General features: G+C 34.9%; 1 protein-coding gene across 30 annotated transcripts in view; it reads right to left on the bottom strand.

Annotated features, from left to right (window-relative positions):
* LOC121431809 (ankyrin-2-like) overlaps positions 1-15860 on the bottom strand; it is a 132919-nt gene that overhangs the window by 68847 nt on the left and 48212 nt on the right. For 26 of the 30 annotated variants that reach the window (XM_041629551.1, XM_041629552.1, XM_041629524.1 and 23 more), the window contains 10 exons: positions 15038-15235; positions 14133-14231; positions 12994-13092; positions 12505-12580; positions 10174-10182; positions 5281-5408; positions 4040-4234; positions 3275-3492; positions 2527-2751; positions 168-269 (listed from right to left, as the gene is read on the bottom strand). In XM_041629551.1, coding sequence (XP_041485485.1) covers positions 168-269; positions 2527-2751; positions 3275-3492; positions 4040-4234; positions 5281-5408; positions 10174-10182; positions 12505-12580; positions 12994-13092; positions 14133-14231; positions 15038-15235 — 1349 coding nt within the window. Of the gene's footprint in view, positions 1-167; positions 270-2526; positions 2752-3274; positions 3493-4039; positions 4235-5280; positions 5409-8253; positions 8260-10173; positions 10183-12504; positions 12581-12993; positions 13093-14132; positions 14232-15037; positions 15236-15860 lie in introns of all 30 variants that reach the window. The other 4 variants (XM_041629542.1, XM_041629555.1, XM_041629525.1 and 1 more) reach the window with 3 other exon arrangements.

Genomic DNA, 15860 nt, shown 5'->3' with positions numbered 1-15860 from the left:
ATCGTTTGAAGAAAAATGAAAATAAAAACAGCCTCATGAATATTCATGATTTGTGTCTCTTTTTTTCTTTTGTCAATGATCAGGATCATGCTGATCATTATTTGCTGATAGCATGCAGTGAAAATGTGCATCACAAGACAAAACAGTTTACTCTCATTCACACATACCGCAAAAACTTTTCACTCGGCGGCCCCATTTCAATGATTCGGCTACAGAGGGCTTCGCCGTCGTTAAGGGGAGGGTAGGTCACGCTCTTATTTCCAAGACCCCTGAGGTCAAAGGTCAACGATCCAAGGGAGAGGTCAAATAATTGTTGAATGAAACCATGATATAAACCAAACAGGGATGGAAGATGAAGATGATTGGAAGAAAAAGAGGTCGTCGTCATGGAGATGGAATGAGGAAATGGAAGAGGAGGATGGGTGGTTGTCGCCAAGGAGAGCGAAATGATCAAATCAAAGGAATTAGAAACAAAATCCATGAGGAAAGATTTGGAGGGAAAAGAGACAAAGACAATTGTGACGTTAGAAACACAAAGTGATGACAAACTGCATTAATGTAACGAAACAAAGTTAATACACACCAAACGGTAACAAACATAATCAGAATAAAATGCTTAGCTTTGTTAAAAAGCTTCAAAAACTTGTCAATGTTAAAATGTTAATTGCAATAAATTGTCTACTTTGTTGAAAAGATGCAAGGCTAAATTGAATTGTAAGAATCAGCATTGGTCTCTAAATTTACTAAAGAAGCAAATGAAGTATTAAATGATTAATTTCTTATCTTTAAGCATTCATTCAATTAAATTCATTGTTATAAAAACAAAATTAATGTGTTTACTTTCCATTTACAATTTGAAAGAAATTCTAATGTGGTGTTAATATGACAAACATATACGAAACATTGAGTGACATGATAAACACAACGTGAAATTAAGAACATACTGAAATGAAGCAGAAGCTCGGTATTATCAAGTGTGAAAATTATCAAAAGAATTAAATAAATGAGCATTTTTTAACACATCCTTGACATGATGATGACAAGCAAGTGAATAACATATGTTTAAAGCAACAATAGTGATGATCGATACATGTATGGACAACAGGGCTATATTCAACACAATTACCAGAAATTATATCTTTTTTTCAAAATCATGAGGAAACTGGTATCAAATAATAAAAAAAACAGTCATTGTCTATAAATGAAACTGGAGGATTAGCTAAAACAACTTTTTTTGCTTTTAAAAGAATAAAGCCTTCAATTCTAAAGTGATAAACTGAATCAAATACAGGTTCTACAAAAATTATGAAATTAACAATTTTTCTTTTGAATTATAAGAGATTCACTCTTTCTAAATAAATGTTTCCTTCTTTTGTTTTCATATTTTTAGTAGAGGGTAGGAGTAGCCAGGCAGCTTCTAGAGAGTAAAAATCATTTACTAACGTAAGGTTACTCTCAACGAAGCCAGGTCTTCCTTCCCATTCATATGCACAAAGGGCAACAAAACCTGAAACTTGCACCCCCAAGATTTCTACTTTCCTTCTAAAAGATCTAGCCTTAAATCATGTACATGGGATAAAACTTCATTTCCGACATTTCTACACTACGCACGTGTCTGTAACGTTGGCGAAGAAAAATAGGAAACAAGGTGGTGGGGTAAACATCGAGCAAGTCTCTTCCATCTTGTCATAATATTTTTCTCATTTTTTTTATGTATTCTTATTCAAAAATATAATCAATAGTGTAGAAATGTCGGAAATGAAGTTTTATCCCATGTACATGATTTAGGGCTAGATCTTTTAGAAGTAGAAATCTTGGGGGTGCAAGTTTCAGGTTTTGTTGCCCTTCGTGCATATGAATGGGAAGGAAGACCTTGCTTCGTTGAGAGTAACTTTACGTTAGTAAATGATTTTTACTCTCTAGAAGCCGCCTGGCTAGGTAGGAGCACCTTGATTTGCATGTGCTGTAGGAGTACTTGTCACACACGGATATAAAGAATTCAATAACTGACCATTCAAATATTTATTTCAGCTCTCCAAAAGTGTATAAAGTGTTAGCAACAATTAATTATATTGTATGAATGACAAAAGCAACATGAAGATGGATACAATGTACAATGAGTTGCTACAAGAAGTATATTGACTAACAATAAATATGAACAGAACAGGGTTCCAAGGTACCCAAAGATTTGAATAATGTATCACCAACGTTGGAAAACAAAATAATATAATCGGAACCTCAGAAATAAAATAACATTGAAATATGTTTGAAGGACTTTTCTTCTTCTGTATTTTGAGGGGTTTGGGGGTATTTTTCTTGTTATTCAATCAATGTTTTGATGCTACAAAAGTTTGCAGTGTAAAACGTTTTTAAAAAAATGTTAAATGCAAAATAATCATGATGGTGATTAGTTTCAAGTGTTGGTTTGTGAATGACACACCGCAAAAGTGGATGACAAAAAATAAACCAATGCCGCAAGACACTTAGGTTATGTATTTGGTTAAGTTGGCAACACAGTAGTCCTACCCTAAGAACTGAGTGTTGGCTGGCCCAACTTCGAGAACTCGGCTTGCGAGGGATTCGTTCTCCATAAGGGGTGGCTGGGTGGTGAGCTTGGTGCGTTTGATGAGGCGGCAGGTGACCCGTGTGGGACCGGAGGCGCGCTGTGGGGGTACCACAACACGGAGGCCTGGTAGACGACAGCTACGCATGGTACCACCACGGGCATCTACGATGAAGCTGATCAAGAAACTGTTGGTGAAACAAACAAGAAAAATTGCAAAAAAATTAGAGAAGATAGAGGCAAAAAATATGAACGAAGATATAGCGATGGGAAACAGACACACCAACAGGAGAAGACAAAATGACAATGAAAAATAATCACAAATTACTTAGTTGTGAGTTTGTCTAATTATCATGTAAGCTATTTCACAAACCATCATCTGCAAAGATATCAAGATGGTTTTCATCTATAGAATGACCCTGTTCTTCATTTATTACTATTCAAATTTCATTTTCAACTTTGATTCATCTCCATGGCATGATATTTACCTCAAACTCAAGATAAGAAAATTCCTCACACAAAATTTACGATACTCCACAAGTATAAATGGAGATGAAGTTTGGCTAAGTGGATAAAGCATCCTCATCTTGAGGAACAAAGTTGCATTACAAACACAAAATTGCTGAATAATGTAGTAATGGATTTGTCAATAGCGGTGGTGGAGGTCTTGTTTAGTTTTTTAATCTAAGCATACGTCGGGTGAACTCTCACCCTGCAAAGAAGGGCATCTGGTTGATCGGTGCATTGTCCAGCGTGACGGACACCGGTCGGCCGTTGGGACCAAATGCCTTGCCGGGGACCAGGCGGCCATTATCGTCGACGTAAGGATCACCAATGTTGTATGTCTTTCCATTGAGGGTGATGACCGGACCGGTTGAGAGGCGGTTAGGGGTGGAGCTTAGAAGGGGTGGCGCCGACTCCACAGTGCTCTATGGAAAGATGCCATGAAAGAGATCCCTCATTCCATCAAATTCTAATTACATTTATTTTCATTTACTTTTATGTATTTAAAAATATAGGCCTATGACAAATGATTCTAGTAGAAAAAACATGTAAGTACTAGCCGAAAAATTAGCAACAAACATGACATTCCTTTGCTGGTTGACAGGTCTTTTCCCAAGCAATAACAATACACAATCCCATAAACTGTAATCTGTGTTGTCGTTCTTTGATGAGCTCACTATTCATTAGGTTTGCATAAATTTACTACATGTAGAAATTGGGCTTCGGTGATATGCTCCACTTTCTCATGAAATTATTGCTTGCTATGACTAATTGAGTTTCACTCTAAAATGAAGGTAATCATTTAAAGTCAATATTTTCTAATAAGCACACAATAAAATGGCCAGGGCTCAGATAAATAGTTTGCAAAAAATGTATTCAACACTAGGGATGTTGGATTTCTTGAATTAGCTCAACTTCCATTCCATAAATTAGAGGAACCAAACAGAGAAGAGAACAATTTGTGGATCATACCTGGGTAGTAACTGTGATCATCTCTCCCTCGATGAGGCTGTCATCTGGGCGTCCAAGGGGTGCATTGAAGTCCCTGTTGAGGGTGCTATTCCTGGAATCCATGGTGCTGTAACCGGTCGGGCTGTAGGCGGGGCGACCCTTGTCATTCCCATAGTGCCCAGACAGGGATTCATGACCGGTGTAGTAGTTCATGATCTGTTAGGGTGGGTGGGTTGGGGTATTAGAGTCGGTTGAATGGGTGGTCAATAGAATGTTTTCCCAAATACATTGTAATAGGCCGGTCTATTAACTGATTCAAATGTATGTAGTTTCTCTTCTGGGTACACCATGACGGAGAATTCCTATCACCTGTTAGCAATTGATTTACTACAATAGCATGGTAAAATACTTGAATCCATTTTGCATACTTTAGTTGTTGCTATGTCTTGCAAGCCTCTGGTTTCAGGTTATGAGAACCTTAGCTGAGAATGTATGCATACAATTTGAACATGTTATATCTTAACAGGTCTATTGTTTGGATTGCTATGTCAGGCATTCAAATCAAGACCGACCATTGATGTTTACTCATGCCTGAGATACACCTGACATATCATGAATGATGATTAACAATACCTGGATTCCAGTTAGTCTATAGCCACACACCCTTGGGTTTCATATAGTACATAATACAGAGTCTGAAATAAAAGACTACATTTACCCATGAACAGTGACTGGTAGTAGACAGAGGTTTATCATCATGGGATATTCTTCTTCATATGACACCTAGATAGATCCTTGTGATTTGATTTCGCTCATTCAGCCCATTTTGCAATGATGCCATCAACCATGCAATTTTAGATCCATTCATCGTGCAATCTTAGATCCATACGATTTTGTCCATTGCACTCGCGCACCGAGACTGCAGCTCATGCACCAGCAGTGCGCATGTTGTAATGACGTAACAATCATCAGACCAGACTCGCACTGTATGAGCGTGTTTTGCATCAAAATTTATGAATTTCATATGAAATGAAAAAAAATTTATGTGTCATATTCACCAAATAATGAATGTCTTTTCATTCGTGCAATGGACAGGATACTTCACTCTGTGAAAGATGAAATACTGATCCATTCAACTCGGCTACACCTCATTGAATGGATCTTTTCATCTTTCACCTCATGAAGTATTCTGTCCATTGTACTCATAAACATTCATTATTTGTACAATATAAACTGCCTAATAGTTTCCCCCCATCTCTTACTGGTTCTCCCCGCATCCAATCCTCCTCCCAAGATCGGCGGTGGTCGTTGACGACGGAATCATCCCCCATGGTTCGGATCTCCTGTGGGGTTAGTAGAGACTGGTCACCTGTCATGGACACGTCATCCCCTGTAATACACACATATACATTGGATACAATGATAAATCATGAAAATCTGGTTACCAGTCTCTTTAGAGATTGAATAGGGTTCCCTGTAATTCACACATATACACTGAATACACTGATTAATCATGGAAAACTAGTTACCAGTCTGTAAATGGGATTGGAGAGATTTTCATACATGCGTTTGGATATGTACTTAACTTCACTATATTAAAGGGATACTCGGGGCTGAAAATATTTCTATCTAAATAAATAGAGTAAAATTCACAGAGCACAGTGCTGAAAAATTGATCAAAATCGGATAACAAATAACAAGTTATTGAATTTTAAAGATTTGCATTATTCCAGTAAAACAGTTCTAGACATGTCTTCATAAATATTCATTAGGTGGGCTGATGATGACACATCCCCACTTATTCTTTTGTATTTTTATATGAAATTGGGTTTATTCAAATTTTTTCTACCAAGAACTAAAACAATTGGATTGGCAACTGATTAAGTGCATTAGTTATCTACTGTTGTAACTTATTTCACCATAATGGAGACACATCATTTACACATGTATGAAAAAACTGAAACAATCATGATTTCATGTAATGACACAAGAAAAAGGAAAGTGGGGAAATGACATCACCAGCCCACCTAATGAATATTCATGATGATGTGCATATAACTGTTTTCACAAATTATTGATAAACTTTAAAATTTGTTCTTTGTTATCTGATTTTGATCAAATTTTCACTTCAGCATTTTGCTCTGTTCATCTAGATATAAATTTTTATCTTTTATTTTTATCTTTTTATCTTTTATTTATCTAGATATAAATAAGTGACATGTCTATATTGATCACCTGCTCATAAAGACCCCTTTTCTGGCTGCCAAGCAGTCTTTGTACACATGTTTCAGGTTATAAATAACATCACCAGAACATAATCTGTACCAGTTATTCCATTTTCTTCTAAGACTTCCCAACACCTGTTTTATCCTAAATCTGTTTCAAAGGATATTTTGTAATGGTGGTAATTTGATGGTAAAAATCCAGAATTTGAATTTCTTTTCAAACTATAATGTATCTTTTACAGTGCACACGCTCATTAAATGCTTTAAAGCAAATGTATCCTATTTGTGTGGACTTAATACCACTACAGCATGATTATATTTTGTGTAACTATATTTCATGATGAATTTCTTGAATGAATACAACATGCCATTCCCTCTTTTACACGAAGAGTTGGGTTAGTTTGTTAAGTCAATGCATCACCATGCGTTTGTATGATCCATTAATCAAGCATTAATCACATGCAATGAGATAATTGCCTATTTTATTATAATAGTATTTTGAGGTATGTATGATTTTTTTTCATTCAAACATACATTTTTTTTTCTCAAATGGTAATATAACTTTAAAAATTAAACTTTGCCCTGTGCATTAAAACATTCACGACTCTTCTAGATGGCAATACGTTCCAATAAATATGCTTAGGAGAAAAGTTGTGATTTAAACTACATATCTATTTATAACTCATGAATGAAAAGATCTCACAACAAGACCACAGGATTGATGCACATTCTGGTGTCCCCAAAATAACAAATACGACAACTAAATATCTGAAAATGTTAGTGAAAATGGATAACTAGAATTCTGTACTAGATTTCCACAAGTAAAGGGTGCAAATATTGTGGGGGATCCTAGCTAATAGAGGTCATATTGATGTGTTACTACTTCTAAAACAATGTATATAAGTAATCTTATTCAGTTTCTATGGGAGTTTTATATGTGTAATACACAGGTGAAGAATTTTAATTCAAATAGCTTAAATCAACATTTTCTGCTAATTCTTGTTAAAAGTATCTCCAACACGAAGTATTATTGATAATTGCCATACTTTGAATATCAACCCCACTGCCGAGATGCTTTTAAAAAGGCCAGATGAATGCTTGGGCAACTGGATATACATTGTATACCCCTAAAATAATAACCCTAATAAAGAAATAATTTTGTTGCCTTTTTTCAAATAAATGAATAAATCCACATACTATCAATGTTACAATGTACTCATGAGGAATGGACACTGATGAATAAGTGAGAACTAAACTCTAGATGGAAAATCATAGCAATGAGGATAACTAAGCAGCCCAATCTGAGCCCTTACATACACATCAAAAAATAATTATAGAAAATTATGGATCTTCATATTTTCCATCAGTATATTACAATAATATAAATCGTAACAGATAACTTGTCAATTTTTTTTATACAAACTCATATCTCAGTACGCCTTAATACTCAACATTGCGTACAAATATACGGACATGTATGCGCAATGGAAAGGGGGGGGGGCTTTATTAAGTTTTACCAACTAAAATCAACCTCATTGTTTTTTTTTTTTAGAAACAATGAAGAGTGTATGTGAGTATCTATATCTGGGAATCAGATTCTTTTATTAAAGTAGATTCCTTACTTAACCTACATCACAATTGTACAAAGTTCACAACAATAACACACTTTATATATATCTAAAATATACTATATGTTACACGTCATAAACAAGTGAAAAATATTTAATATCTTTCTTAGAACTTGTGTGTTTTTTCTCTATAATTAAAAAGCATCATTCTCAGAAATGATATACTATTCTGGAAATGAACAAATTAGGTTACAAGTATTTCAACATTTATTTATAGTCTTGATAGTGTTGGTAATGTAATCTATCATACATGTAAATGGTGGGATAACATACTAAAATAATGGCTAAAACTAATAAATGGGGAGTAAAATAATAAAACATAAATACACATTTGAAAACTGGAGACAAACTTAAAATATCCACTGCAAATTTGGTAACTTACATCCAACTATAAGTTTATTGAGAGGCAGTGAATATAAAATTAAAAAAATAAAATAACCAGAAGAAAAATTGTAAGGTTAGTACACATGTAGCATACAAAAATATGTGTTAGAAAATACATGCACATACACAATAGATGTGAGATCAGTCAGAGAGAACATATAAATAAGAAAATTAGTATAGAATATAAGAAGTACATGTACAAATAAAAACCTTGGGAATTTGTTTTAAATTAAACCAAATATCTTGTGAACTTCAACATCAGGCAACTACTTTTGTCTGTTTTTTTTCTTATTTTGATTTAGACACTTGTGTGTGTCAGTCGCATAATCAATACCTTTTTTTACAAAAACAGAAAAAATGTTCGAAAAATCCTATTCTTATTCATTCCTCCTTTGTGCGCTTCTAACAAGATTTAAAGTAACTCATTATACTACACAAATTAAAAAAGAAAAGCTAATTTTGTTTTAGTTCATTGTTAGTCTCAGATGCATTACTAATACCTCGGTCAAATTTGCTCTACGGCGAGTCGAAAAACGCCGTTTCATTCATTTTTATACAAACCACCTACATGTAGCTGGTACAAAAAATGTCAAAATGGCTGTTTTTGACTCGCCGTACGGCTGCCGTAGAGCAAATGTGACCGAGGTATAACAATACATTTGTGGAACCAGTAAACATCTACAAAACCGAAAACATATGAACATATTTCAGAAAATACAAGATTCATGACAAAGCACCATGGTTAATAACAAGTCAACAAGTCAAGATTAGTGTTTACATGCCCCCAAACTTATTGAATTCACATTATTTCAAACCCCAAACCCTTTTGGTTAAATGACCATGGCCCATAAATATACAGTGAATGAATAACGGTATATAGGTATGTTCTCATTAAATTTTAAAAGTGTTAAAACATTAACCCTTTGACTTCCAGTACCAAGTGGTCTGTATACAAATCCTATGGAAATTCTATAATTTGGTAGTGAACTTGTTAAATCAATAAAATTGTCATGCGTTTTATATATATGCGAATATACGGCAGATGACTTCAAATTTGTATGAAGAAAATGAATAATGTGAGGAATAAATGTGTGCAAAGCCAGCCTGTAAATAATATTTATATGAAAATGAAATGGTTGCAATGAGATTCGGTGATGATACAGGAGAAATAAAAAAATTTAAAAAAAGGTAAAATATGAAACAAAATGAGATGCCATGAAACCATACAACAAATGGAGTATACAGATGAGCATAAGAAGACAGTTTCCTGTTTTAATATACTTGCCAAACTCGCCCAAAACAGTACGAGGGATATATTGCCAATCTATTTCCTCTTTGATATACCAAGAAGAGTTACCCAATATTCTCAAATCAGCACAACTCAATAATGATATCAAAATATTAAACATATTTTTTTTCTATACAAAGATGAAGTCAATTTATCAGTTGTTCAATTCAATACAATTCAATTCAAAGATATACAAAAGGGCACATTGGTTGATGTGTAATGTAGGATTGTATCTTTGATACTTGTCTTAAAAAAGTTATCGGCTTCGTCTTTCATTACTGATTTTTACTTAGACAGACATTTCAGCTGTATTCTAAAAAGGTATTAATACACAAGATTTGAGTTTGTTGATATATGCTTTTTGCCAAGTATCTCTTAGCCTTCAAAACGGCCCTTCTCCAAACACTTTCAAGATGGCCAGTCAGGGGGCCTGTTGCAGTAACCAATGAAATGCATATATGTCATATTTGTGACTGATTTCTTGAGTTGCCCTTTTAAACACAACTCTTTTTGCAATAGAACCCTAGAAGCTTGAAGGGCAAGTTGGGCAAGCAGAATAAAAAGGAAAGTGTATCCATGACTTGCAGACACGTTCCAAGACCGATGCAACAATAAAGCATTTCAACCTACCGGTACTTTCTATACACAGGAGAGAAGTGTGATGGTACACATATTACCGCAGAAATGAGGGGGGGGGGCCAAAAGACAAAGCATGATCGTCAAAATAAACTCTGCAAGAGGCATACTCAGACTTTTTTTTTTCAAATTCACTCTGTGTTCTATGGGATTGAATAACTAATACACATCAATTTATGGGTATTCAAAACAACTAGCAGTGCTGCCACATGGGTGGGAGGGTCTAATAATGTAGCTCCAGGATCTAATAAATCTATCTAATTCTTTTCTTCTTTTTTAATATTTAATGACCAAATAATGTCTGGGCCCAAAGCATTAGTTGATTCACTAAAGTAATAATAATTTGTTTTAAATTCTTACAAAAATCTTTTAAGGATTTTTATATCAGCATTGAAAGAAGCAATCAGTAAAGTTAAACATGCATTTCCATTTCAAATTGGCAACACTACTAGGGGTTGCATGATTGCAGACTAGAAACAAATTATATTTTTTGAAAATTATTTAAATCAAATGAATCTTAAAGGAACTCTTTTTTCAAATCATTTGACAAATGACTTTCTACACAAGCATGAATTTCCTACATATCCATGCATGATATTGATAAAGCTAAAGAATAAGAACACCTGAATCATATAAATATGTGTGTACATCAATATTTTTATCTTAAAACTCTACAGACAGCTTCACGAATGAAATATTGAAAGCAAAATAAATTCAAAACGTAAGCAGATGATAGACTGAAATATCCTGGATAATGTATTCATAAATTTCAAACTAAAATAGTATCTTGTCTAAATCTATCCAAAAAGAAGAGAAATACAAAGAATTAAAATCTATTATATTCAAACTACCCGAATATTATATATTGTAAATAGTTTGATGATATATGTTGTTTAATACCAAGTCTATATCATATCTATGCATGTATTTAAATACATTGTTAGTATGCAAATCTACAAATAAATACCTCATAATAGCAAAAACTTAAGAATAATCTTGATTTATCATTTTTAGGTGATTGCAATATTATTTTCTTTCAGATTCTTTCTATAATTAGAATTATACATTTCAAAATATATCATCAATTTACAGGTAAAATATAACCTAGAAAAAACAAAGCAAAAAAATAAATTCATAAAATTTGTTTGTACTATTTTGTTCTTTAATCACAAATAGCCTCCTCCCTTATTAATAAAATAAAGCATTTCATTGTTTATAAAAATAATCTTAAAGGGTATTTCATGTATTAAAATCAACTTTATATTCCAACTTTAAGACATATTTTACAGTTATAAGACAGTCTTTGTATTGAAAAATATATATCTAACATGGATACAGTCTGATCCAAATGGATATTATATTTTATTTAAATTGAGTGAGATGTTTGGTGATGCAAATGAAATGCAAAACACTCCAAACCAAAGATGTAAGCAAACAAATGCAGCTGATATGGAATTACATTAAATGCTTTGCACTTCTATAAACTTTTGAGCTAAAAAGCAAATCAATAATGAATTTCTATCAAAATAAATTTTCCCAGTTTCTTTTCAAATCATTTGAAGGCTAATATATATTGCGGTGCTGAACTAAGAAATAAAATCAACGCTTTTTCAAGAAACCATCATATATCTAGCTGCTTGCACGACCAATTGAAACTGTGTTTAAAAATTAACATAGGTTTCTATGGGATGTGTATGAACCTAGACCTCGGATGACCTGGTGAAAGAAGGCATCTACATTTGAAGTTGAAGGGATCGTCTCATTTTCATTTCAGGAGACAGGAGGGGTAAGGGAGGGAGAAGGGGTAAAAAGGACAAGGGAGATGGGTAAGGGAGGGATGTTAAGCAGGAGGGGTCAGGGAAAGGGGTACAGGAAGAGAAGAGAGAGGGGTGAGAGGAGAGGTAACTGAGAGGGGTAAGGAATGGTGGCAGTATAGAAAGGTAAGAGAAGAGGAGGCAAGGGAAGAGTTAGGGAGTGGGGTAAAGCAGAAGGGGTAAGGGAAAAGGGTACAGGAAGAGGAGAGGGGTGAGAGGAGAGGTAACTGAAAGGGGTAAGGAATGGTGGCAGTATAGAAAGGTAAGAGAAGAGGAGGCAAGGGAGGAGGGGTTAGGGAGAGGGGTAAACCAGAAGGGGTAAGGGGTAAACCAGAAGGGATAAGGGAAAGGGGTAAAGGAAAAGGGTATGGGAAGAGAGGAGAGGGGTGAGGAGAGAGGTAACCGAGAGGGATAAGGAATGGGGGCAATAGAGAAAGGTAAGAGAGAAGGGGGCGAGGGAGGAGGTAAAGGGGGAAGGGAACGGGGTTTGCATGATGGGTAATGTTCTTACCTTCATCTTCGGTGTCAGACATGAAAGTAACCTGCATAGTCTCCGGAACTTGAACCTTCAATTTCTCTTCAGTCGGCTGTAGAGAAATGAAACTCATTATCGAAACTGAAGTGCTCTATCTTGTTTCTTCAAATCCTTGGTCAACTTCATAGACCATCAAGAATATCATGCAAACTCTATTTTCTGTGAAACTGGCCCCCTTAACATGAATATAAGTAATTGCTCATACATGGTACAATTGATATTAAGATGACTGCCTTGTCCATTAGGTGCAACTGCATATCATACATATCATCATGCATATAAACTCTGTGATCAATGGCTAAACTTAATGTCACAGGGCACTGTTCCTGCAGAAATAAATCTATCCTTGTGTTTTGGGTTTTTTATGACATGAAACATGACTTACATGACTTTTATGAATTATGTTAAAAATCCAACACACGGGGGACTACAAATTTTCATAGATGGTTAAAGAATCAAACTTACAGAGATCACTGTGCTTGTTTCCGTGGTAACGATGGAGAGAGTATTGACAACGGAGATGTAACCAAACCTCTTGGCGATTCCCAATGCTGTATAGCCGTTCTAAAAAGAAAGAAGAGAAAAAAAATATTGCTATTAAAATGGAAATGCAAGAGTGTTAGCACTGGTGTTATAAAATACATGGGAGTATGTCTTCTTTTGGCTAGGTTAACAAAACATCATGTGTGTGTCGTTTTGCATCATTTTATTGTGCGAAAAGCAATAAAGGAAAAGTGTAAGAATGACAATACATATACATTTATAGAACAAAAGAGAGCCCAGGACATGGTCACATTACTGACACAAGCAGGGCAGATTAACATAATGTTACAATTACATAGTTAAACTACCAAATAAGATGGAACATTCGGTGAAAGTATAATAAACTGTTAATCATCAAGTTAATTTGTGATTAAAGTAATTATAGGCCTATGGATGAAATCATTTTAGATAAAAACCAAACATTGGTCCAGCTAGATCCAGCAAAAATGCATGCAATCATTTTTTTTTTCAGGATCATTTTAATTCAATTCAATTCATAACCATCTTTATTTTGTACAACATTCATCTCTTTTTTTCTTTCTAAATGAAGACCATTATCAAGATTCCTGAACCCACATGAAAGCTCCTTCGGAAGTGGGGGGGGGATTCACAAAGAGTGACATCGGACTAAAGTCATGCCAACGAAAAACATGATATTCAATATTTTATACTCTCACTGATGAATAAAATTATGAAGGGGAGGAAGACATGAAGATTACCTTCTTGTCACAAGAATATTACTGTACAAGTAATGGGAAAGCATGTCATTGACATTCCAGTAATGTAACCAAACTCAAATTAGCTGTTTTATTAGGCTCCATTGAATGTTGTAAGATGTTTATCGGATAATGCATTATCAGTCAAACAGTAAATAAGGACAAACAGACAAAAAAATCAGACAGACATACAAACAGACAAACAAACTCAAATTGGCTGTTTTATTAGGATCCATCTAATGTTGAAAGATGGTTTTCAGATAACACATTATCAGTCAAACAGTAAAAAAGAACAGACAGACAAAAAAAAAACAGACAGACATACAAACAGACAAGCAAACTCACATTAGCTGTTTCATTAGGTTCAGCCTTATGTTGTAGGAGGATGTTGATGATAGCAACATGACCTTGCTGTGCACCTTGATGTAATGGAGTCAAACCATGCTGCAATCAAAATAAAATCAAGTTTAACCCATTAACTACTGAAATATCCTGAACAATCTTGAAGTCTTCATTAATCTGTATTTGCCTCTCAAATTGGCAACAACTGATAATTATGTAACCCACTTTCATAGTCTTAATATGAAATTAGTATGGATGTAAAAAGAATCACAACGAATGAATATAGCAAGATACTATAAGTTGCCAATTTGCACTTAATGATTTTAGTGATTTTGTTGCTTTCATTGTAGTGCCATTGAGGAGAAGATAAAGAAAAACGTGTTTTATTCTAAAACGGGACTTTCTTTTTTTTTCCTAATCATATAATCTAGGCGTGACTGCTAGCATTCCAGATGAAAAATTAACTGCAAATGCATCTGCAATTCATTGGTTAAGCCTTACACATGGATGAAAGGGGAATAAAATGGAAAATGTAAAGAATGAAAACTTTCCTTGGGAAACTGACATTCAATGATATTTTATCATTCCTGGGTCGCACAAACAAGTCTGAAACTTGGGCATTGTAACGTAAGTTCAGCAACTTTTAGGTATGCCTGACCCCAAATTTTCTACATTCTTATCTCACTTCAACAGCTGCCCAAGCTGTGATAATATGAGATCACAAATTTTCAAATGAATTAGAAAACTGAGCCAAATCATTTCAGGAAGGTGTCAGGAAGGCTTATGGAATTACCCAATGCCAAACCAGAAACCAATCGTGAAAAACCATGAAACTGATTCAAGTATGATCCATTCCTAGTGATTGGTTAAAAAAAATAAATAAACATAAAGCACAGTCTTCAACTGACCTTTGTCTTAGCCTGGACAGCCGAACCATGCTCCAACAGATAGGTGGCGGTCTTCAGGTTGCCATAGTGACAAGCAACATGGAGTGGGGTGTAGCCGGCCTTGGTCTGGGGGTCAATCTGGGAGCCGTTGTCCAGGAGCATAGCGACGGCTTCCACCTGGTCTTCTTGAGCAGCAAGATGGAGTGGGGTCAGTCCATTCTGGAAAGAAAGAAAATTATCAAAGGTTATGTAAATTTGTGGAATTCTTGCTGTTCTACACATAATTGTTGAGGGAACTTGAGTTTGGAATGAAGAAAAATTCATTAAAAATTTGATGTATTCTAAATTAGGGACCAAGATGGAACACAGCAACACATCAGTTCAGCACTGATGAATGTCATATTCTTTAAGTTTTTAAAATATGGATATGTGGGGCTACAGGATCCTAATTTCATTTTGAAGATGAATCAGCAGTGGTGCCAGAATACGGTGATGAGACATGGGTTAGGAGTGGCCAGCAATCGCATGCAAACAATGACACCCAATCCCCAACTCTTTGTCTGAACAAAACTTTTCAACGCCTAAAAGTACCACAAAAGACCGTATCTACACAAAAGCGATGAGAACTCAGCACTGCAGAACAGCTACGGAGCTCTGCCCTGCATTCCTTGGATATGATGTGGTTCATCACCACTATAAAACAACACAAAGCGATGAGAACTCAAAAACTGCCGAACAGCTACAGAGCTCTGTCCTACATGTACATACCTTGGATACAAGTGTTTCAGCACCACTATAATATAACACAAAACAATGAGAACTCAAAACTGCTGGGGCCTGTTTC

The sequence above is a fragment of the Lytechinus variegatus genome, chromosome 18 (genome assembly GCF_018143015.1).
Source record: "Lytechinus variegatus isolate NC3 chromosome 18, Lvar_3.0, whole genome shotgun sequence".
In the NCBI taxonomy this organism is placed as follows: domain Eukaryota; kingdom Metazoa; phylum Echinodermata; class Echinoidea; order Temnopleuroida; family Toxopneustidae; genus Lytechinus; species Lytechinus variegatus.
This window is presented reverse-complemented; position numbering and strand designations above follow the sequence as displayed.